Genomic DNA, 25165 nt, shown 5'->3' on the forward strand with positions numbered 1-25165 from the left:
TGATATGCCATGCTCTGTTGATGCCCATGGAAGGCCCGCCCTGTTTTGAACCTATGAGGAGTAGGCTGGGGAGGGATAAGGGAGGGGGAGGGAACAGGGAACAGGAGGAGAGGTGGGAAGGGAAACTGCAGTCAGGATGTAAAATAAATGAACAAATTAATAATAAAATCATACAGAATAAATAAAAAGAAAGTAAAAAAATCTGTATTGTATACTTGATATATCCATTTGATGATTTTTATAATTGACCATTAGCCAGAATGCTGTTTGCTTTGTTCATAAAGAGCTACTTTAACAGGGCTGTGGAGACAGATGTCTCCATGAGGAAAGTATTTCCTGTACAAGTGTGGGGACCTGACTTCAACCTCCAGAACTTACACACAAAGCTGCTTGTGGTGGTCCATGCCTGTAATCCAAACTCTAAGAAAGCAGAAATGGGAGACTAGCTGGGGCCTGCTGCCTAGTTAGTCTTGGTGAATCAGCCATCTTCAGGTTCAGTTCAGTGAAAGACTGTCAAACAAAGTGAAGAGTGGTAGAGAAAGATGCCTAATGTCAAGTCTGGACTCTACACACACACACACACATACACACACACACACACACACACACACACACACACACACGCACACACAGACATACACACAGGCACGCACATGCAGACACACACACACACACACAGACGTACACACAGGCATGCACATGCAGACACACACACACATACACACACACACAGGCATGCACACACACACAGACAGACATATATGGACACACACACACAGACATGTTACTCACACATACACCAAACATACATATGTGTAGGGAAACACAAACACACACGCACAGGCAGACACATGCAGATATACACACGCAGACACACATGAAGGCACATGCAGACACGTGAGCACATACACATCCAGACACACATACACACACACACATACACAGACGCACATGTGCACACACACATACACCCAACATACACACGTACACAAATATATGCTTTAAAGCTGGAATTCAGGAGGCTCACCAGTCACTGGAGACAAGCCTGCACTCCATAGGGAGACACCATAAAAGACAAAGGGAAGACCTGTGACCTTTTAAAGCAAAACTTCTGATTTTGTGTTACCACTTTATATCTGTAGATTTGGGGGGACACATAAATCATAAACAATGATTATTTAGTAATTGTTTTTCATTGAAGTGGTTATGTTTCAGTTAGCAAAACATTTCGATATCCTCTACTTTTGTTTGTGGACATCCTGTAGTCTTGCAAGACCCTTACAGGAAGGGATGGGTGAAATACTTATGCAAACTCTTAAGTGTTCAATGCTAGGAGGCTGAAGCCTTTGTTGGGGCCATTGTGAATCTGTTTAGTTATATACTTGACCTTGCATAAGATTTTGTTTCCTATTGTACTGCTTATTTTTCTTTGGGAAAACAAGTCTCCAAAGGTCATGTCTTAGTTTTTATTTAGAAATAAATAAAGCAGAAGATGGACAATGAGTGGGGGATAAAATTGGAATTGCTGTGATCAGTAAAAATCTTGAACATACTTCAGCAAGAGAAGAATGAAGAGAAACCGGTAGTCCATCCGCTGTAAGGAGCCACAATTACTCATAACTTATTCACAAGTACATTAAAAATGTAATGCCTTGCACAATTTTTTAATGTATGTTTAAAATTTAAACATTGAATTGAAAACCTAGGAGAGCAGTGTGTTCTCTTAACAGAACACTTCAGGGGCACAGCACTGTAGGGAGTTTCAGTAATGCCTTTGGATGCTCAAGCTGATTGGAGTAGCCAAGAATAATTACAAGGGCTTGACTATAGGTTTAGTGTTTTTCTCTTTTCCCCATCTGCTTTCTTTGCATCTCTCTCCTTTTCCTTTCTGTTTTATAAGTCTCTCCTGCTCTTCTCTGGATCGGGAAGGCTCCAGATAGCCTCTATACTCAGTAGTTACAACCCAGGCTCCTCTGAGAGCTCAGTTTTTGGTTTAGTTTTGAGTAGGGAGGCAGGTAGCCCTGCCTGGCTTTGACCTGCTCCGTTTCCGACCTGGACAGGTTCACCCCTCCTTAGGAAACCCGGTGGCCCCCTGCTCCCTGGAGGTCATCATATTGGTGTCGAACTTAGTGCCGACACCCCATTGGCATAGCGCACAACAGCCCAGAACTCCTGGACTCAAGCAATCCTCCTGTCTCAGCCTCCCGAGTATCTGGGACTACAGGCATGCGCCACCGTATCAGGCCCGGCCTGGCTTTGAACTTAGTGTGTAGAAGAGGGTGATCTTGATCTCCCCATCTTCCTGCCACCAGGGTGCTAGGATTCAGTTTTATGCCACTACATACCCGGCCCCTGGGAGCTCTCTAGAGCTGCAGTTCGCAGGCAGTGATATATTGCTCTCCCAACAAATACTGTGTTCATGTTTGTGGTAAGAGATAACACGGCGTGGTTTCCTGTTTGCTTGGGATCAGAAAGCAAGCATGTATAATCGTGCATGTGGACCATGATCGATTTTTCTTCATTCTGCCTTGTAAACATTTAGAATAGATTCCTTAACAGTGTAAAACCTTCATATAATATAACTTGGGGGGGCAAATATGAGGGAAGTGAATTCATACTTTTGTTCGAAATCAAAATTCCTGAACAGTGAGCATTTTCCTTGGCCTTCAATACGGTGGTTCTCAGATGCTTAAATTCCCACTTGCCAGCTGCCTCATCCCTTCACATTTCAAATGTCAATTCCCAAACCATTCCTTTTCAAGCCTGGCAGCCATCCTGATCACCTCTAGACCCTTTATAGAGTGTTGGTTCTCAGGTCCCTTCTCAGACCTTCCCAAGAATGGTCTTTGGGTATGGTGCTGGGAAATCTGTATGTGTAACAATATTCATAAGCAATTTTAACTGTGTACTGTCAGCACAATTTTAATTTGGAATTTTGAACAAGTTCAAAAGAGAATGTTTTGTGTGGAATAACCTACGCTGATGGGGAATGATCACCTGAGCAGAGGTGGCCTGTAGACCAAGCTTTCCCAAGGGAGTACTCATTACCAACCATTGTGACCCAGAGAAACACCATCTGACCTTTCCCGCCCTTTAAGTCATAGTCTCTCTAATGAAATCCAGACTGGCCTTGCTAGTGATCCTGTTGCCTCAGCCTCCCACCTCAGCCTCCCACGGGCTGTCATCACAGCCTCATACCCAGTGGCCCTTGATTGGTTTAAATAAGTCTATTGCATTGCCTACTGCTTCTGGAACCATCTTGACACTTAACACAGTGTTTTTGGTTACAATGTTGAAAAAGTAACGTCCTGAAAATATTTTGACTAGCCAATTTGACTTCTCTGCTATCTTCTTCCTGAGAGAAAACAAACAAAACCGAACATGTTCTGAGGAATCATTTGAGACGTAGTTCGGACAAGCTTTTACATGTTGATTTCAGAGGCTAATCCTACTTCTTCTTCATCAGGTAATCAGCAAATGGAACGCTTTGTTCTGGTTTATCCCTGACGGCCGGGACTGTTTTCCACCCACACAGGTGCTGATGACATCAGTTTTACTCATCCGCCTGTCTGTACCCTTTCGGTGGATGAGCTGTTCATTCATAGGTATAAAGAGAGGCAGGGAGTGGAAATGGACTGGTGTTTTTCCACTGCATTTTAGAACCACGTCTTAATTCACTATACTGACCTGTAGCTTTCTCGTTGTTCTGGAAAACTATCAGATTTATTAACAACTTTATGGACAGCCATGGTTTGTAAAGGACAATATTAGAAGCTTGACCAATAGTTAATCAAACAAAGGATTTATAACCCACTTTTTATAGACTCTAAAAGGTCAATTAGTTCAAACTCCAAGGGACGTTTCCTAGAGACATTTCTGAATCTGTGGGAATGAGTCACTTCCCAGCATCCCCTCTGCCTTCTAGTTGCTCTAGCTGAAAGGAAGTTTGTTCTTCAGCTGTGCTAACTGCTGCTCTGAACCTCCTAGTTACTGCTTCTAGCATTGTCTCTGACATTCTTTGTCTCTGTAGAATGAACCAAATCCTTTGCCACATTACATCTTTCAAAAGCACAAATCACATCCACTCTTTAGAGACTTGATAGTGTCACCCAAGATTCTCATCTCAAGCCATGAAGTAAATTCTCATGAAATAATATTCCAAAGTAGATATATAGTTATATAGTCTCTCTCTCTCTCTCTCTCTCTCTCTCTCTCTCTCTCTCTCTCTCTCTCTCTCTCTCTCTCTCATATGCATGCACAAATATGTCAGCAATAAGATCAACAAAGTCTCAAATCATATCCATAGACATGGTCCGCCCACATGTATCTCCTACACAATTTTTTTACTGACGGCAAAATTCATGTTATCTGGAGATTTAAAAAATATTTTATCTTTAATTGTGTGTGTGAGTACAAATGTCTACACAGTCAAGAAGAAGGAATTGTATTTCTGGAGCTGGCGTTATAGTCCATTGTGAGCCATTTGATTTGGGTCCTGGAAACCAAATTTGATCTCTGTAGCACTATAGCCATCCCCCCACCCTGTGTTTTTTCTTTGTTTGTTTTAAAATCGTACTTCATATAAGAAGAGACAGGAGAGGAAGAGAGTGAATGAAGGAGGGGGAAGCAAGAGAAAGGAGAGAGAGAGACAGAGATAGAGAGAGACAGAGAGAGACAGAGAGAGACAGAGAGAGACAGAGATATCCAGACTTCACAGAAGCAGAGCCTAGTATGGGCTAGTGTCCCACATAAATGGGAATGACATCTTCCTTGCCTCTTAGGGTGGTTGTTGAGTTTTGTATGAGATATTAATGAAAAATGTACCTGATGAATGTTAAACCTGCTTTTGTTTTCACCAGTACTTAGTAAACATCTGTTGAAATAAATATGGAAGCAAATGTTTAGAGTCAGTGACTCCTACTCTTTTAAAAATCTTTAATTTGTTATCTGGTCATTTCATACTTGTATGCATTGGCCATATCCATCCCCAATTCCCCTTCTCCCATTCTCCTTAGACACCCCCAACACTAGCTAACCTTTAGGACTTCTCCCCTTCTTTTTCAGTCCTCTGAGTCCAGTTAATGCTGCCTACTGGAATACTGACTGATCTCATTGGCTTGATGCTGTGTAGGTAACCATAGCTGCAATGAGTTCATGAGTAAAGTGACAATGTGGCTGCATTCTGTCTAGAAGACAGTATTTTACAACATCCCTCCCATCCTCTTGCTCTTACGTTCTTTCATAAGCTTTGGGGGTAGGGGTCAATACAGATACCTCATTTAGGGATGAGCCCCCAAGAGATAGTTATTCTCAGGGCTTCAATCAATTAGGATTCTGTGGGTCAAAAGTTTAATGAGGACAGGGGCTGGTAGGGGGACAAGGCAGAGGAAGGGCTAACCAAAACCAAGGATTCTTGCAAACACCTCATGGGAACAAATTACTTAGCTAATTTAAAAATAAAACCTAAGGAAAAGGGAAATTTAGCTTCCCATCTTATCTATATACTTTGTTAAGAATATTACCAAAGGCCAGCAGAATCTCCCAACAGTGACCCGACATAGCTAGGAATTGAGCGTTCTTAAAAGATGCATTAAGATCCAAAAAGCTTCTTAGCAAATCAATTCACATGGGCATTCTGGTGAGTGCTTGGGGTAGTCAATAACTGTCACTACTTAAATGATGCCAGGTCTTTCTATGGGACCGGTATGTGCAGAGAAGTTTCCAATCATCGGGCTTTGTCATTCAAACAACCCACACCATACCCGACTTGTTCAAGAAAGCATTTCCCCAAGACATTCTTGGACAAGTCTAAGTATGTGGCTTATGACGGTTCTCAAGGCCTGCTTCTCTCTGGACACCAGCAATAAGATGTTTTATGTTAGCAATTTAGGGGCTTATTTCTAAGACACCTTGTGTTACGAATGTCTGGGAATGGACAGTCACTGCATTTTCTGCCATGAAAACAGTCTTGCCGGTAGAGGCTGTAAGGAGAGTAGGGGACGTTTTGGACAGCTGATGTTACTGCAAATACATATTTAAAAATATCTTAACAGGTTAGATTAAAATGTTTCCTGGGATTTCTTGTAGCTAATTTCTGGGCAAAGGGGAGCAGAGTGTGGTGAAGCAGTAACTGTTGGAATCTTTAACTCAGTCAAAAAACAAGAATAAATTTCCTAGGCTTTTACTACTCCCCACTATGTTGAAGTGATGATGCCAAGCAATCAGTACTCTGAGTTTTTCCTGTATGATAATTTAAATTTTTTAAGTGCAAGATCAAACCTAGAGTCTCATGTATACTAGGCAAGTACTATTCCATCCAGCCACAGCCCCCGCCCTTCCTGTACGAAGTGGAATGTGTTAGTATTCAGGCATCTGTTCTGTCCTGTCCTTGGGGTTCTGATGGGATACACCCTCTGCTGCAGCCACCAAGAGCACCACCTCTGCACATTCACTGTGTTCCCTTTTAAAAGGGCCCTGCCCACCTCCAAGCTCTCTTTCTCCATTTGAGAGCTCTGCCGAATGGTATCTTTCTTGAGCCAAATTTTGAATTACAACAGAAAAAAAACATAAAAGATGGAGGAAAGAGGCTAGTCTGTATTTATCGTAGTATGCTTGACATTTCTAAGATTTCATAGGCTTCTATTTTTCTTTGGTGGAGAAGCTATTTATCCCCAACTATTGTTCTGTGTATGAGGTGGTGTATTGGAGTTTACTTGGACTGGTCTATGAGACCAGTTTTAGTTTTCATTTTTTTTTCATGATGGCAGTTACAAGTTGGTTGGAGTGAAAGCATTTACACACTACAAACAGGCAATGTTACAAAGTAGGGCTGATTGTTAAACATGTACCGGCACACCACTGCGTATGGATGCATAGTAAATCTCCATCATCTTCTCTGAAGACATCAAACGGTTTCCCTTGAGAAGACTGAGGTCATGCTGAGCTCATTTGATGAGTGTTGAAGAGGAGGAGATCATCTGTCCTTTTGATCACCCTCCTTTGAACAATGAGGATGCAACGAGAGCATCCTAGATTCTAGATATCATATGTAATAGAGTTAGAAAGTAATGTTAATATCTAATACATAATTAACATTTTTCTTCTTTCTTCCCTTTCTTTTTATTGCTTTTTTAAAACAGAGTTTTACTATGTAGCCCTAACTGCCTTGGAACTCACTCTGTAGACCAGGCTAGCCTCAGACTCAGAAATTCACCTGCCTCTACCTCCCAAGTGCTGGAACTAAGGGTGTGCGCTACCACTCTCTGTTCATAATTAACACGTTCAAAAACCATCTTGGGGCTGCAGAGATGGCTCAGTGGTTAGTAGGGAATACTGCATTTTCAGAGAATCTGGGTTCCTTTCTCTGCATGCTCACTGGGTAGTTCAGAAACACATATAACTCCAGGTCCAGAGGATCCAATGTCCACTTCTGGATTTAAAGGCACTTGCAGTCCTATGGGCACACATACCCTGACAAGGCACAAACTCCCTCATGTACACGTAATTGAAAATATCAACGAAATCTTTAAAGAAACAATCTATCGAGTGTTGGTGGCGCACGCCTTTAATCCCAGCACTTGGGAGGCAGAGGCAGGCGGATCTCTCTGAGTTCGAGGCCAGTCTGGTGTACAGAGCAAGTTCCAGGACAACCTCCAAAACAATACAGAGAAACTCTGTCTCAAAAACAAACAAACAAACAAAAAGAAACAACCCATATCTGATAAAAATAATTGTGCAATGTAGTCTAGTTTTACTGGCTATTAAAAAAAATCAGATGAATTAAAACTTCTCCTTAAGACTTTCAGTGAATTGAGTTGTTCCTTTCAATATGGTTTTAAAGGATGTAAGAAACAAAGAGGCAACCTATAAAGCTTCCTTGCTCTGTAATTTCTTCTTGCATTTTTTAGCATTTTAAAAATTCCATTTCCTTCTTTATTTTTCCATCATTTTATGAGTTCATTCACTTCTTCCATTGTTTATCTGACCCTTGGAATTTTGAATTTCCTTCAGAATTATGCTCAGTTATTTTTTTTAAGCCTACGATCATTGTACTAAACTGCAAGCCTATTAGTGACGTCTTTACTGATGTTCCATTAAACTAACTCTCAGAGTTTCCCTCCTGCTAGGATGATTTATAGCTGTAGCAGTGTCAAATAAATGGAAGCAATTTGTGGCACTAATGTGCTTACTCCAGACTTACCACCGGGGAGCAGCTCATTGATTAAAAACAAGGCCCATCTGTTCCACAGGTGTTCAGCTGCTTTCGAGAAGTTTGGGCGTCAGATCGGCTTGATGATTGCGTTACTTTCACTGCTTTGTCCGTGTCTCAAAGTCGTTGCTCTGTTACAGTGTCCTTGAGAAATGGCATTTTATTTATGGACTTGTGCTATCCAGCAGTATCTTAAATACATACATGTACATGCATACACACACACACACACACACACACACACACACACACACACAATCAGCACGCCATAGCCATGAGTTCTGTATTTGCATATCCAGTCAACTCTGTATTAAAACCTTATATTTAAATTTTATTTATTATTGTTATTGGTTTTTTTTCTTAGACAGTTTCTCTGTCCTCAAATCCACAAAGATCTGCCTACCTCTGCCTGCTGAGTGCTGGGATTAAAGGCATGCAACAACACCACCCCCTAATTTTTTTAAAGATTTATTTTATCATCTTTAATTATGTGTATGTGTATATGTCTCTGTATGTATGTGTCATATGCTTATCGATGTCCAGGGAGGTCAGAGGTCCTTGGATCTGGATGCTAGGAGCCAAACTCTGGTCCTCTAAAAGACCAGTATGTGCCCTGAACCACTGAGCCAAACTCTGGTCCTCTAAAAGACCAGTATGTGCCCTGAATCACTGAGCCATCTCTCTTCTGCTCTCAAAGATATTTTAAAAATTCAGATGTATTGACTATGTACAGATTTTTTTCTGGTCATTGTCTCTTAAGCAACACTCTACAAGCAGTTATTTGCATGGTGTTTGTTCTGTGTTACACATTATGTGCAGTCCAGGTGATGTAAGGTATGGAGGAGAAAATGGGCAGGTTACATATAAAGACTATGAAGACCCGAGGGCCTTGAGCTTTGGAGTGTTCTAGAGCCAACCTCCCTCTGTGACTAAGTGGTCGGTGTACAGCCCATATGAACAGGGATGTATTTTTAATAAATGTTGGTGGACAGGGATGCATTTTTAATAAGTGTTAGTAGATGAATAGATTCATCTTGGTGAGTGTTTCATCTGTTTTCAGGCTGAATCATGGGAGGATTCAATTACTACAAGCTTGTCTTCCCTTTAACCTCTATTTTTCTAAACAAAATAGTGTATTGGTGTAGAATTTCACAATTCACTTCCCACTTTCACATTCAGTATCTCATTTTCCAGCAGTAATTTTCCTGGTGCTGGGGCTCTTCAAGTTCTCTAATTGGCACTGTGCACAATGGCTAGTTAACCTGTTTGGCATTTCTAAGAGGAGAAGGACTGAATTAGTCCTTCCTTCCTTCCTTTCTTCCTTCCTTCCTTCCTTCCTTGTTCTTTCCTTCCTTTCTTTTTTTTATGAAAAATATAGTAGGCAATAATAACTTTTTAGTTGCCCATTTCCTTAAAACATTTTTAGATAAAATTTTATTTATTTATTGTATGTGTATGTGGAGGATTGAACTTGGATCCTGATGCTTGGTTGTAAACACCTTTACAAGATGAGCCATCTCGCTGGCCCCTATTTGACTATTTCTTTTAGATTACCCCGCTGGGTATCTGAGCTTCTGATTTAAAGTCTCACAGATCATTTTACAGTATGTCTTCTACACCTGACAGCATTGCTAGCTTGCCTCCTGTTTCAAATAGTGTCTACACCCTAGTGGGTGTGTTTCTTAGGTGTAAAATATTAACATTTTACTTTATGGCAATAAAATTTTCTTTAAATTGTGGTTTTTGATATATTTATTTCAAGTTATACTAATAAATAGCTTAGCAAATTAAGAATAATTAGGACAGGCTTAATTAAAATCCTTTGCTGCTCTGGTTTGAGATTTATGAAGTCATTCTGCCTTTATTAAAACTGTGGCTCCTGCCAGATGTGGTAACATCTGCCTGCTACAATCCAAGTACTGAGGAGGCAGAGGCAGGAGCATCTAAGTGTGGGGACAGCCTGGGCTACTTAACAAGACTCTATCTAAAAAAACAAAAAAGAAACAAGAAACAAAAGCAAAAAAACAACAACAAAAACCCCCAACCAAACAAGAAAAACTCACAAATTTTATTTTTAAGATTGAGAAATTGTTCTTATCCTGTGCTAATGAGAATGTAAATCCAATCAGGCAGATTAACTATTCCATGCTACAGATGATGAAAGAAACTTGATCCAGTCATATATTACATAGGTTTTTGGAGATGACTGCTTTTTTTTTTTTTTTTTTTTTGGTTTTTCAAGGCCTGGTCTCTCTGTGTCTCTGGAGGCTGTCACGGAACTAGCTCTTGTAGACCAGACCGGCTTCAAACTCACAGACATCTGCCTATTTCTGCCTCCCAAGTGCTGGGATTAAAAGCATGCACCACCATCGCTGGGCTAACAACCAACCCCTTGATTGAGGAAATTTGTGAAGTAACCACAACACTGATAACTTAAAAAACAAAACAAACAGACACCCACCCCCCAAACTGTGTGGAAAATGAAGGCGCAGGGAAGGAGGGATTTCTGAGAGTCCTCTGTGCAGTGAATCTGCACCTGCGCTGACCTTCAGTCATCAAAGATGAAGCTTGGGATTGGTTGGTAAAAGATGAGAATGAATTAGACAGTGAGTGAGGAAAAGCAGATGAGTGTAAGATGCCTATCCCCAAGTGTTTGGAGAACTGTGCTTCTCGATGCCCTTTGCTTCCCTGTTGCTAGGAGAGAGATAAGTGAGCCCCTGTGGCTGTGTGTGCATCACCAATTACATCCATAAGCAGTGACGCACCTGGTAGCTTCAGCCCTGGAGAACTGGGACTCGTTCTTCCTTGTAGGCACTGTAAACAGGAAGACGAATGTCACCACCTGTCCTCAATGCAGAAGAGAAGATTAAGCACTGGTGAAAGCCGTACTTTCCTCATCCCTCAGATACACTGAAGACACGCTGGCACCGAGATGACCATTTATCCCCACTCCAAAACTGTCAACTGACTATTTCAGGATTAAGGGTTCTGGGGGAAGTTTCTTCAGAATCCATTGCTTAGCCTCCACAATGAAATAAGGATTAGGGAGCTCCTGCCTGGCAAGGTTTTGTGGTGACCATGGAGATTAATCTCTTTCTTGGGAAATCAGCTGTTAGCAACCCTGCTGCCTGCATTCCCACCAAGAGCATTTTTCATTCCAGTTTGGGGATGTTGGATAGGATAGCAAGCCATGGAGGCTTCTATGTATTTGTCACGGAGTGCTCTAGACATCCAGTCTTCCTTGATGATGTTCAAGTTCCCCTCAGTTTTTTTGCTTATTCCTTTCAATGTGTAGGAAGATGGGGCTTTAAAGCAAGGCTTTTTAACGTACACTTACTCAAGATTTCCCTGGATTACCATTCATCATGCTCATTTCATATTATAGGCTCTGAGCTCAATATGACTGACAGGCTAATAATGAGCTTAAGTAGATACACCATTTCACCTCCAATGGAACTGGCAGACTTAGTGTGGGAGGGAAGGGAATCAAATCCCAGTCATTTATGTATAATTTTAAACTGAGATACGAACAATGCCAGGGCATTGCTATTTGTATTAGTTGATTAGAAGGCTGTGAAGACAAAAAAGTATGCTTGTGTGTTAAATTGAACATTCCAGGCAAAAGCACTTTGGCTATAAGAAAGTATGACTGAAGGAGAAATGATAATTGCCTCAGGAACTGATGAGGTAGTCAAAGCTAGGCCATATAGAGAATTTTTGTATGTATGCTGGAAGAAAATGGGTAGTTATTGATGGGTTTTTAAGAGAGCTGTAATTTGAAAAGATAACTTGGGTCCAGCAAGATGGCCCACTTGCTTCACAAACTTGATGGCCTAAGTTCAGTCCCTGGACCCAAGAAAAGCTGGAAGGAGAGAATTGACTTTGACCTCCACACATTTGTTGTGGCCCCTGAACATCACACACACACACACACACACACACACACACACACACACACACACACACACACACACAGAGAGAGAGAGAGAGAGAGAGAGAGAGAGAGAGAGAGAGAGAGAGAGAGAGAGAGAGAGAGAGAGAGAGAAGTGCAATAATAATAATGACAAGTTATTTCTTAACAAAAAAGGTTCTCTCTGGCTTTAGGTGGGACCAGAGCTGGGAGGAGGCCACAGAGGTGGGAGGAAGGGTGTGGTGGTTTAGAATCTTGAAGCAGGGTCATGGTGTACCCAACATTCCTTTATCATTGCTTCACCTCCGACATAGTTCATACATACAGCTGTGTCCTCAAACCCCACATCCTTTAATTTGGGAATGTTTTATTTGTTTCTGGGTCCCCTGTAGTCTCTTCTATGAGGGAATTTATATGCTATCTGATGAATGTTATATTTAAGCATTGTGCCTCATCTCCATCTCATAAGTCGTGCCAGCATGCTGGAGAGAATCCAGTTTTTCATATTCTGGTGCTAGCATTGTGTAGTAGTCCAATTTGTCTCTGGGTCAGGGGTAACGTTCCTTTTCTTGTGCTGTATCTTCACCTCCATGACACACATTGTCTCATGTTCACCCAAAGCTTGGTTTTTATCTACTCACAAGTATAACAGACATTTAGAGGAAGGCTGGCTGTGAGAGGAATCTCCTGCAGAGGTAAACACCGGAAACCATAGTGAAATTCTTTTTGACCAAGAAATCAAGAGTTGCAAGCAAGTGTGGAACAGGGAATGGCGACACCCATGACAGAACCGAAGAGAATGTGCTCTATGCCAAAACATTTGTCTTCAAATGCAAAATAAACGGCCTAGCTGAAGCAGATGGCTCCAATTTGGCTAAGTGACGTGAATCTAATATTTCTCCTTTAAGTGATTAAGAACGGAAACCCATGGGATTAACTTTAAAAAATTTACTGTAGCCATCCTCTCTTTGAGATGTGTGTGGGACAAGCTTCAGAGGATTCTAGAGTGAGAGGACCAGGCTTCCTCCCAGTCTCCTCACACAGCTGTGTGAAATGGCTTCTCTGCCTTTCCTCTTTCTCCACCCTCTCCCCATTTTCCCATCTCTCTCAGTTCCGTCTCTCCCCTCATCTCTCTCCTTTCTCCATTGTCTCATCTCTCCCTCTGTTCTCCATCTTCTCTCTCCCTCTCTTCCTACCTTCTGACCGCCATTCTTTTGCCTCTCCTTTCATCTTGTTTCTCCTCCCCTCGCTCTCCCCCTCTCCCTCTCTCCATTCTCTATTCCTTTTTTGTTTTCCATTCTCCCTTCAGCGGTTTCTTCTGTGCCCCAACCAGATGTCACACACAGTAAGGGAAAGTGTCAAGTGCAGATGTTTCTCACAGTAAGGTCGCAAGTGTATACTTTTCACAGAAAGGAAAACAGTTGTGATTTAAGGGCAGGGGCAAAGGGGACATCCCTCATCCTTCTTATCTCTCCCCATGACCCTGGACTAGTCCCTAGCAGGTAGTTTAGTTATAGGCTCTTCCTCAAAAAAAAAAAACCAAAATGAGTCGGGTATAAATAGCACTGACCCATTTCCTACCTGATCCTTAGATTAAGATTAGCATAAACCCAGGAGCAGGACACACAGGAGCAGGGTTGCATTATGAGGAGTCACTGCCGTGAGGTGAGATGGCCTGAAATCTTAGTCAAAGAATAGAGAGACAGAGAGAGAGAGAGACAGAGACAGAGAGAGAGAGACAGAGAGAGAAAGAGAGAGACACAGAGAGACACAGAGACAGAGAGAGAGAGAGGTCTCTTTTAATATCCAGAGGACAATCCTCATGGTTTTATAAGCAGGAACACCCCTTCCACTGCAGAAATTGGGGCAGATGATGGGCAGGACTAGGGAAGACCACACTTGGCTGCTACCCTCTGCATCCTCATGACTCCTCCCAGAATGCAACAGTAACAGCGGAAATAGGCAACTGCATTCCATTTCAAAGGCTTTCAGCAATGCGTTCTTTCTTTGGGCTCCATTTGTGCCATCATGATAATAGAAATATCTGTCTCCCATATTATGCTGGGAAATTAGTTATAAAGAATGAATTAGGTTATATGAAGCATCTCACTGTGACAAGATAATATAGCAGTAACAGTAATACCAGTAGCAATAATGACAACAAACTCACAGCAGTGACTATTTCCAGATACAGGTCTAAGGATCTGCAGCCTTCTTCTCCTCTCTTCTCTTCTCTTCTCTTCTCTTCTCTTCTCTTCTCTTCTCTTCTCTTCTCTTCTCTTCTCTTCTCTTCTCTTCCCTTCCCTTCCCTTCCCTTCCCTTCCCTTCCCTTCCCTCCCCTCCCCTCCTCTCCTCTCTTCTCCTCTTCTCCCCTCCCCTCCTCTCCTCTTCCATCTGAGGTACAATCCTCTGCTTTCTCTATTTTTTAAGATGGGGAAGCAGAGAAAAGGAAAGCTGAAATGACTTACAGAAGATCAGCCAGTACGAACTGGTACCTGGATTTGATCCCACATAGTCTGTCTCCTTTTCATCTTAATGACTCGGGGGAAAGAGAGAGTATAGACTTTTAGCTAGTGCAGAAGACCAGGATTTGAATTCTGGCCTCATGGATTTTGCAGTCATGGTCAGATTTCTTAAGCAGTGTGGATTTCAGTTCATCCACCTGTACATAGGAGATAGGTAAACTTATTTATCTTTAAGATATTTGGTGAGGATTATATAAGAAAACAAAGCATGGTGCATAGCCTACTATGGCACAGAGTTTCTTATCAGCATTAGTACTTGGGCCTGGTTGAGTTGCTATCACAAAAGATTATGCCTGTGACTTAAGCAACAGAGGTCACTCCCTCCTAAGGTTTTGGGTGCTAGAAACCTAAGATAAAGGGGTGGCAGAATTGGTTTGTGGTTGGGACTCTATTCCCGGTATGTAGGCAGATACTTCCTTATTGTGTCCTCACAGGGTCTCTCCTTGGTGATGAGAGAGAGTCCTGGAGTCTTATGTTCTGTAAGGACAGCAGGTCTAATTCAGCAAGAATCTTGGAACGCCACTGAGCATTAATTACATCCTTGATAACCATGTTTCCTAACTCGGTCACACTGGGTATCAGGCCTTCACACCCAAACTGTGTGTGAACACAATTTTTTAGGAGGTAGTCAGCAGGGAGAGGTGACTGGAAGGATGGAGCCATAGGATGTCTGGCTAACTCTAACACCCTAGGCAGATTCCTTAGATGTCCTTTCTAGAGTGTTGTTTGTGACAAATTAATAGATACATAATATATATTTTGGGTGGTCATTTTAGTTTTTTTTCTATTGGTGTGATAAAGATCATGGCCAAAAGTAACGTGTGTGTGTGTGTGTGTGTGTGTGTGTGTGTGTGTGTATTATTTGGCAGATGCTTTATCATTACAGTCCATCATCAAAGGAAGTCAGGGCAAGAACTCAAGGCAGGAAGTATGGAGAACTCAAGAATTATGGAGGCAGGAACTAAAGCAGAGGTCCTGGAGATGTGCTGCTAACTGGCTTGGGCTCCATGGCTTGCTCAGCCTGTTTTCTTGTACCACTGAGTACCAAATTTTCCGGGTGGCATATCAGTCAGCTGGACCCTACCACATCCATCTTTAATAATAATAAAAAAGTGTCCTACCCATTTGCCTGTTGGCCAATGTTATGGAAGCAGTTTCTCCGTTGAGATTCCCTCCTACCAGATATGGCTAGGTTTGTGTCAAGCTGATCAGAGTCGACCAGCCCAGCATTTGTGTTGTCTGCCTCCTCTTCGCTGACATTGGAAATATCTCTTACTATCTATCTTTTTTTTTTTAAGGTGAACCTGAATTTAAATACATTGGGAACATGCATGGTAATGAGGCAGTTGGACGAGAACTTCTCATTTTCTTGGCCCAGTACCTGTGTAATGAGTATCAGAAAGGGAATGAAACCATTGTCAACCTGATCCACAGTACCAGAATTCATATCATGCCTTCCTTGAACCCTGATGGCTTTGAGAAGGCGGCGTCGCAGGTGAGTGCCCAGCAGGGTGGATGTGACCTGCTTTCTTCATCTTTCTGATGTATCATACACATGTACTTGTCTACCCACAATGCCACCATAAAGCATAGAGATGACACAGAGTATGAGAGAAGGTCTAACTTGTTTCTAAGAAAAGTTTATACTGTAAAGGACGAGTTCCTTCAGTAGAAGCTTTGCTGAGGAATTTTGTAAATAAGTTAATACTTTCATAATAATGTTTTGATGGACTGTTAAACAAATGATGTTGATTCATCCATAGATGTGACTTAGCAAATTTGCTTCTAAAACAACTGTCCTCAACCTGTGGGTTGCAACTCCTTTAAGGCTGACTGATTTTCACAGGGGTTGCAAGACCATTGGAGAACACAGATATTTACATTATGATTCATGACAGTAGCAAAATTACAGTTATGAAGTAGTACCGGATATAATTTTATGGTTGGGGCTCACCACACCACGAGGAACTCTATACTAAAGGAAGGCTGAGAACCACTATAAACAATGCCTACTGCCCTGCCTGTAGTGGTGTGAATTGGTGTCATAGCGCTCTCTGCTGGAATGAAGGAAGAATGACTTGCGATTAGATCAGTATTTTCAGAGGTTTAATGAAGGATCAGTAAAGAAAACAACAACAAAAAACAAACAAACAAGCAAAAAAACCAACCCAAGTTCTCCATGTTTACAAAAAATAATTTTATACATTTTAAGCATCAGGATAAAAAATAATGGCTTTCTTTTTGAGATAGGGTCTCACCATGTAGCCCAGGTACCCTGGAACTTGCTGTGTAGATCAGGCTGTCCTTGAACTCACAGAGATCCACCTCTGCCTGCCTCCTGAGTGCTGGGATTAAAGGCATGAACCACTATATCGGGCACTAGTGACTTTGTAAGAGAGTATATGCGTGCTTTCATTTTGGTGTAAAATGTAAAATTTTGATACAGGTTGTATAACAATTAAACATTATAAACATATCTATTGCCTTTCACACTGATCATTTATCTTATGGTAAAGACATTTAGACTCTTTTGTTCTAGATCTTGAAACAGATCGCCTATTGTTAAAAAAAGTTTTTAGAGGCAAACAAGTTATTAACACCCAAGAGACTCCTGTCCAAATCATCTTACTTTCTTAGGATTATTTAGTATTTAGCATATTTAAAAACAAGTCTGCTGTGATTTCAGAGGAATTTTTACCTAATTCCAGTTGTTGGTGGTGTGATTTTAAAGAGGTCACCTGTGATCAACGAATTCGTACTGTTAGTAAATTCATACATCTGCACTGGTCTGTCTGTGGGGTTCTGACTGGATACATCCTCAGCTGAAGCCACTAAGAGCACCACCTGTGCACATTCATGACTTTCCCTTGTAAAGGGCCCCTGCCCACTTTCCAACTCTTTCCCCTCCTCTGTCTCTCCCTCTCACCCTCTTCCCTCTTTCTGTCTCTCTTTTCTCGTCTGCCATTTCTGTTCCCAGAGGCCAGCTTCCCCCCTTCCCTCCCCCTTTCCCATTCACTTTCCCACAGTAAGAAAGCCCTCCACCCAAGCTCTGTCATATAGTGTCTTTCTCTGGCACTCTGCCTTTTAAGATGACAACACCAACATTTATTGAAATCTGGTAAACATCTCTTATGCATACTTATTATTAATTAGAAAAATAATCTATTGAAATACTTCTTTTCACAATGCTTCTAACAAGTATTTTAAGCTCGGTACCTTCATGAGAACAGTGTGGGAGGACACTGTAATAGATGACCCCAGTGAATTATTTTTTGAGGGGAAAGCTGGGGACCGTACGTAAGTCTTGACGGTAGTAAGCAATGATAGCTTTTCTGCTGTCTTTTTTAGCCAGGTGAGCTGAAGGATTGGTTTGTGGGCCGAAGCAATGCCCAGGGAATAGATCTTAACCGGAACTTCCCAGACCTGGATCGGATCGTGTATGTTAATGAGAAAGAAGGTGGACCCAACAACCATTTGCTGAAGAACCTGAAGAAAATTGTGGATCAAAATGCAAAGGTAGCATGAGCGTGGCTTTCTCGGGTCTCACTTTCCTACACACACACACACACACACACACACACACACACACACACACACACACACACACACACACACACACGGCTGTCCCAGGGTCTCACATGCTCGCTTTTCTCGGGGTCTGCCCCATAGCCTGGGGCCTGGGGCAGTATGTTCCTTTATCTTCATTACAGAGAGTAACATAGGAGTGGCATAAATCTTGAGTGGAACAGTTACGCAAGGCTGGAGGGGCTGGAGGCTGGGGGTTAGCCTGCTCCTCAGGACTGAGGATGAAATATGGAAAGGAGGGAATAGGGGAGCCTCGGAGAGCCCAGTGTGGCTCCAGGAAGCGCTTCCCCTCATCTGACCAAGTCTCTCTCTCTAGTTAACCCTGTATCATGCTTGCATGGTTGCCATGATGTTTGTGTACTCTTGCTTTGGGCATTGTTATGAAGAAATGCCCGGAGAGATGGCTCAGTGGTCAAGAACACTTGCGGCTCTTACAGAAGACCCAGATTTGGTACCCAGTGAACATGTTGGGCACCTCACAACCCTTTGTAATACCAGCTTGATGGGATCTGAGGTCCTCTTCTGGCCTCCCCAGGAACCTGTGCTCATGTGCACGTGCTCACAGGCACAAATAATTACAAATAAAAATCAGTCTTAAAAAAGGCATGCCTATGTACTTTTAAAATGAGAGCTTGCACTTCAAAAACCACAATGCTACTTCTACGTTAAAGAGAATGATGCAAAAATTCGACTTTAATTCATTTCCCTGAGATACAAGCAAGATTTATTTGTAATGGTAAATCTTTAGTGGTTTGAATGATAATGGGCCTCATGGGCTCATGTATTTGAATACTTGGTCCTCAGTTGGTGGAGCTGTTTGTAGATTAAGAGGTGTAGCCTGAGGAGAGTGTCACTGGGGCCCATGCCCGCCTGCTCCATGTTCCCTTCCATGGTGATCATGGCTTCTAACCCTCTAACTATAAGACCTAAATAAGACCTAAATACACTCATTCTTCTGTAAGTTGCCTTGGTCATGGTGTCTCATCACAGCATAGAAAAGTAACTAGCACACATACTGGTCGTGTCTGGTTCTTGTTCCTCTTCACTTTTGACATTTAAGACATTAAGAATGACCCAGAATTTAGACTCAGAACAAGTATTTGATTAATGCTCCTATTTGGTTCTCCTTTCCAAGTTCCCATTTTTCCAACATAGTATCTTATCTTTACCCCTTACAAGAAGACTTCACTTTTCAAGGTTTATTTTGTTTGGTGTGTCAGAAACCATGACGCAGAGTTTTCTGGCTACAGATTCAGGGTCTTTGGGGTGTGTGCATGACAGTTAGCTGGCAGGAAAAACCCTTCCTATTCCCCTAGGAAGCCCTACAGATGCTGCCATGTTCCTGTGAGACAACCCACTAGAGATGGATACTCCTCATTCTTCTGAGACCCTGGGAATAAAAGTCTCCACCTGCTTCCCAGAGTTCTTCTTCTAAGTCATTTCTCAGCCAGTCCCGAGCTGCCTCCGAGGTCACTTGAGTTCAGCATGTGAGCCTTGGCCTGAATCTCTTGAAAACAGCAGGGCTTAAAAATACATCCGTTAATTTATTACCGTTATGCTTTTCTTTAATGGCTGGAGGTGTGAAGGGATCTGGACAAATACAGCTTTAACATATTTTAAATGCCAAAACCATCTAATTATAGAACATGTCACTGAGCTCTACTTAAAATCTTTAAGATGGCAAGGTTCAGAAGTTTTAAAGATTATATTTACTTACACACATGTGTGTATGTGTATGTATGTGTGTGTGTGTGTGAGAGAGAGAGTGTGTGTGTGTGTGAGTGTGAGTGTGTGTGCCTGGGGCTTACATGTGTGCATGGAGGCCAAAGGACACCTTTGGGAGTCAGTTCTCCCCTTCTACCTTGTGTGTCCTTTGGATACACTGAGATTACCATGCTTAGCAACAACCTCCTCATCCCCTTGCCCTCTGAGCATTTAGTCAAGCTGAAAGACCCTGTTAAAGTCAAAGACAGCAACTCTTCAATTTGACCAATCATGAGATTTACTTGATTGCTGCTGAAAACAATAACATGTGTATTAGCCATCACATATATATAATAAGAGAGCTAGTGGAAAAATCTAACAGCTGCATGAAAGTTCGTGTGTTCAGGACTGTATTTGAGCTTGCTACAAAATAGATTCTTTAAAAGTTTAAACTGATAAAATCGATTGCATAAAAAATTTGTCATAAAATAAATGTCCCAAAAAACAAAGGCTGACGAGATGGCTCAGTGGGCTAATATTTAAGTACTTGAGGCCAAACATGTGGACCTGATTTTAGATCCCCAGGACCCATGTGAAAGCCAAATGTTACAAAGAATAAAGCAGATATAAATAAGAAGAAAAATAAGCCACACACTGTGGTCTTCAGTGACCCCCATTCACATGTTGGTATGTGTTCTTTATTTGTACCTGCATACACAGCACTCTAAAATTCATGCAGGATTCATGTGTGTGGGAGAATGTGAGACCCTGTCTTGCTCATGCTCCAGTTAATAGTCCCCACTCAGTCTACTATTTTAGAAAGATATTTATTCATTGACAAAACATTGCTATCTGTATGCAAGTGAGGAAAACCCCCACATAAAAGTGATCACATTTAAAATATTACTTAGGTGTACATAGTGTATCAGTGCAGGTGATAAACTACTTGGCAAGTATGCTAGAGCCTTGGATTTGATGCCTAGCACAAATCTGGCATGCTAGCAATCCCAGCACTTGGGAAGTAGAGGCAGAAGGAGCACATGTTCAAAACCATGGTCAGAAACAAAGTGAGTTCTTGGCCTGAGTGAAACCCCGTATCAAAAATAAAATAATAAATGAATTGTCAAAAAACCTCAAAGGAGATATATGAAATGTGTCCTAGTTAGGGTGACTATTGCTATGATGAAACATCATGACCAAAGCAACTTGCAGAGGAAAGGGTTTATTTGGCTTACACTTCCTTATTGTCAAAGGAAGTCAGGGCAGAGGAGGAGCCTGGTGTCAGAAGCTGATACAGAAGCCATGGAGGAATGCTGCTTACTGGCTTGCTCCTTATGGCTTGCTCAGCCTGCTTTCTTATAGAATCCAGGACCACCAGCCCAGGGTTGGCACCACCTTTAGTGGGTTAGACCCTCATTAATAAACAAAATGCCTTACAGGCTTACCTACAGTTGTGTCTTATGGAGGCATTGTCTTAATTGGGGTTCCTTCCTCTTGACACCTTAGCTTGTGTCAAGTTGACATCTGGGAGCACATAATGTTAGCAGTGGGTGTGTTTAGGTGGCAAAATTATGAAGTCACTTAAATTTTCTTCTTTGAGTTTGTATTCTTTACTATACTTTCTGCACAACACATTTATTAGTAAAGAGAATAAAATCAACCAGCCAAATAATAAAAATAGTGCACAATCCTTTTTGGTTTTTATGGACATACAATTTTGCATTCGTGGGTTAAGATGATCCATCCATACATAGGCAAAGGCGTAGTGATCAATGAGGGTGATCTATCCATGCATAGGCAAAGGTGTAATTATCAATGAGGGTGATTGGCATTTCCACCTCCTTAGGTGTTTGTAATTTCTTTGTATTGAGAATCCTTAACCATCATTTTCTAATTCTTTTATTGTTTAAAAATTTTATTATTCTTATTATTCTTATTGTGTGTGTGTGTGGCATGCATGTAGTGTCTGCAGAAGTCAGAAAAGAGTGTTAGATTCCCTGAAGCTAGAGTTACAGGAGGTTGTGAGCTGCCCAAGATGGCGGCTGGGCACTAAAGCTAGTTTCTCCAGAAGAGCAGTAAGTGCTCCTGACCTCTGAGCCATTTTCTAAGTCTTTATAGACAGAATAAATTGTAGGATAGAACTATCCCACTGTGTTGTGGAGCATCAGAACTTACTAGTCCTATATAAATGTCTTTTGGCACCCTCTAACTGCATTTTCTCACAAGTATGAACAACCTATGTAGAAATCAGAATGTGTTTAATACTGAACGACTGATAGTCTAAAGTCAGTGTGTCCCTAAACTTATGTAGCCTGGGTTTGAGTCCTTGGCTAGATGAACTTGGATATACATGTTACTTAACTGCACCTGGCCTTTGCACTTTGCAAAGTGACGAGTTTCTGCATATCCAATAAGGATGCTGCAGTGCTCAATAAAAATGCTATGTGCAACATCTGGTCATAAACAGCACAGATATAAAGAAAGATATAACACAGGGTGTAGCTGGAGTTTCTGTCCCGAAAAAGCAGGACAGAGCACATCTCATTAAAACCTTTCCTTTTCAACAGAGTGCTCAGAGGTCGGAGGTCTGTCTACTTGCTATTAAGGGCTCAGCACACAAAAGAATCACGTTGGGTTGTTTTCCTCCAGATTCTTTTGTCATGAATTTCTTCTTTTTTATTTATGTTCAAGAAAGACCATGAATCATTGAAAAGACAGCATGAATTCCTGAAACTTGATTCTGTTTAAAGTTTAAAGTTCCCATTCCAAAGTAAACTGTTGTTTTGTGGTCAGCTTTCAATGAGATTTGATCTATTTTCTTTCATAAAGACACTGTCTGAAATGGTTGAAGGGAGCTGGAAAAACAGTAAGAAATAAGGGGAAATAACATTTGCCATGTGTTTGAGCTGCCGAGTGAGGAAAGTGTCGTTTTGTGGTTCAACAGGCTTTTCTTGATTTGCTAAGGATTATTATAAGGCTGTGTGGGCCATGGCAGACAGAGGAAGGGGCCCCAATGTGATTTGTATGGAGAGAGAGAGAGAGAGAGAGAGAGAGAGAGAGAGAGAGAGAGAGAGAGAGAGAGAGAGAGAGAGAGATTTCCCCAGAGTGGAACTTTTAAGGAAATTTAAACACAATGGATGTTTTTTATAGCAAGTCTAGGAATGTTTAGTGTTGTTCCTACATAAACTCTGCCCCCCTCTGAAGTGAACTCAAACATATTTGAACTATGAGCAGTTTCTGGTACTTTGGCTTTTCTGTGTGTTTTCTGTGATGTCACCAATGACAGGAATTATCATCTTTTGATTCATGTAATCTTTACTCTTTGACACAGCTTGCCCCTGAGACCAAGGCTGTCATTCACTGGATTATGGACATTCCCTTTGTGCTCTCAGCCAATCTGCACGGAGGAGACCTCGTGGCCAATTACCCATATGATGAGACCAGGAGTGGTAGGTAGTTCCCCTCTCCTCCAAGAGGCTGAAGGCCTGCCTGCAGGTTCAAGTAAAGAGTTGCAGCAATGTTTCTCTACTATTCTTTTTATTGCTGTTGCTTTGTTCTTTAAAACAAAATCCTGCTCTACTCTAATCCTTGAACTTGCAACACCCAGCTTCAGCCTCCCTGGCATTATAAGAGGTGTGTGCCACTGTGTCCCATTCTCTATTGGGAACCAGCCCATTTAAATGCTTGCATTTATAAGTATCCCCAGATATTTCATGTGATACAGGCATAGAGAGGTAAGCGGCAGAGCTGGCTTGTAATGCTTTCTTTTTGTTTTTGAGATGAAGGAAGACAGGCGCTTAACTAACAGAAGAGAAGGGAGAAGATGGAAGTCCTTTTGAGGGTCCTGTATCAGAAACCTATATATCAGATATTTACATTGCAACTCATCACAGTAGCAAAATTACTGTTATGAAGTAGCAAACAAAATAATTTGATTTTGCTGGGGGTCACCACAGCATGAAGAACTGTATTAAAGGGTCATAGCCTAGGAAGGTTGAGAACCACTGCACAGTCAGTCCTGGTCTCTGAAAAGTGGATCATATGCAGACATTGGATAGATTCATGCAGAACATGGCTTGTACACGGAGCACCCTGTGGTCCTTCACGCTACCGTGGGAATCCCGACACCTACAGTGCTGTCACCTGTCTGCCCCTAGTCCTCTTATGATAGTGTCAGGGAGAGGAGGGAGTGCCCTGACTTGTCTCTAATGTGGTCAGTTGAGCCTTAGCCAAAGCGAGAGAGAGAGAGAGAGAGAGAGAGAGAGAGAGAGAGAGAGAGAGAGAGAGAGAGAGAGAGAGAGAGAGAGATTCCCGCTTTGACCCCTTCTCAGAGAACTCAGAAGGGTAAGATCGAGTTTTAGGGACTGAAGATTTGAAGAAAGTCAGATTAGAAGGCACTATTAGATACACTTTGAGATTCTGTGGTGCCATTACCTGGGCAACTGGTCAGCTAGGTATATTTTATAATACATGAGTGAGAAGACAGGGTATCAAAAGAAACCGTTCTTCTTTAATACACACAGGGAAAGTTTAGAAACACCTGAAGTTAAATGATGGATGTCTGTGGGTCAGTACTTAATAATGCTTGTAAAACTGCTACTGAAGAATTTTTAAACTTTCTTTGTAATTTTTTTTTGAGACAGGGTCTGACATAGCCCAAGTTGGCCCAGAACTCACTGTGTTGCCAAGGATGAGCTTGAACTAGTGATCCTTTTGCCACTCTCTCCTAAGTCTTGGTGTCACAGGCACTGTGCCCTATCAGCGGACGGACATCTTATTAAACTAAACAATTTTAATAATGGAAATATCCTATCTTCTCAGATCCAGCCTACTCTGGCCTCATCACCTATCCTTGTGAGGTTTTCAGTAGGGTATGAACTCTATCTACTGTCTCATCTAAGTACCAACCAGACCCAACTCTGCTTAGCCTCTGAGGCAGGGGCATTTAGGGTGGTACCGCCATAGGCCATGCTGTCCAATTTCTATATTTTCCTGTTAGGGGTGAAAGTCATGCAACCTAAAAACTAAATATATTTGATTTTAACTTTCCTGAAAACTTTCACCGTTTTTGGAGCAGGGTGGGGTGGGGGGACAGGGTTGGGGTAGGGTGGGGTGGGTGGGTTTCGACACAGGGCTTCTCTGTGGCTTTGGAGGCTGTCCTGGAACTAGCTCTTGTAAACCAGGCTGGCCTAGAACTCACAGTGATCCGTCTGCGTTTACTTCCCGAGTGCT

General features: G+C 41.9%; 1 protein-coding gene across 1 annotated transcript in view; it reads left to right on the forward strand.

Annotated features, from left to right (window-relative positions):
- Cpe (carboxypeptidase E) overlaps positions 1 to 25165 on the forward strand; it is a 100566-nt gene that overhangs the window by 58382 nt on the left and 17019 nt on the right. Inside the window, exons 2-4 of the mRNA XM_005075183.4 lie at positions 15943 to 16139; positions 17993 to 18160; positions 23265 to 23382. Of these exons, the coding sequence (XP_005075240.1) occupies positions 15943 to 16139; positions 17993 to 18160; positions 23265 to 23382 (483 nt within the window). The remainder of the gene's footprint in view (positions 1 to 15942; positions 16140 to 17992; positions 18161 to 23264; positions 23383 to 25165) is intronic.

Source organism: Mesocricetus auratus, unplaced genomic scaffold, assembly GCF_017639785.1.
Source record: "Mesocricetus auratus isolate SY011 unplaced genomic scaffold, BCM_Maur_2.0 Super-Scaffold_6731, whole genome shotgun sequence".
NCBI lineage: Eukaryota > Metazoa > Chordata > Mammalia > Rodentia > Cricetidae > Mesocricetus > Mesocricetus auratus.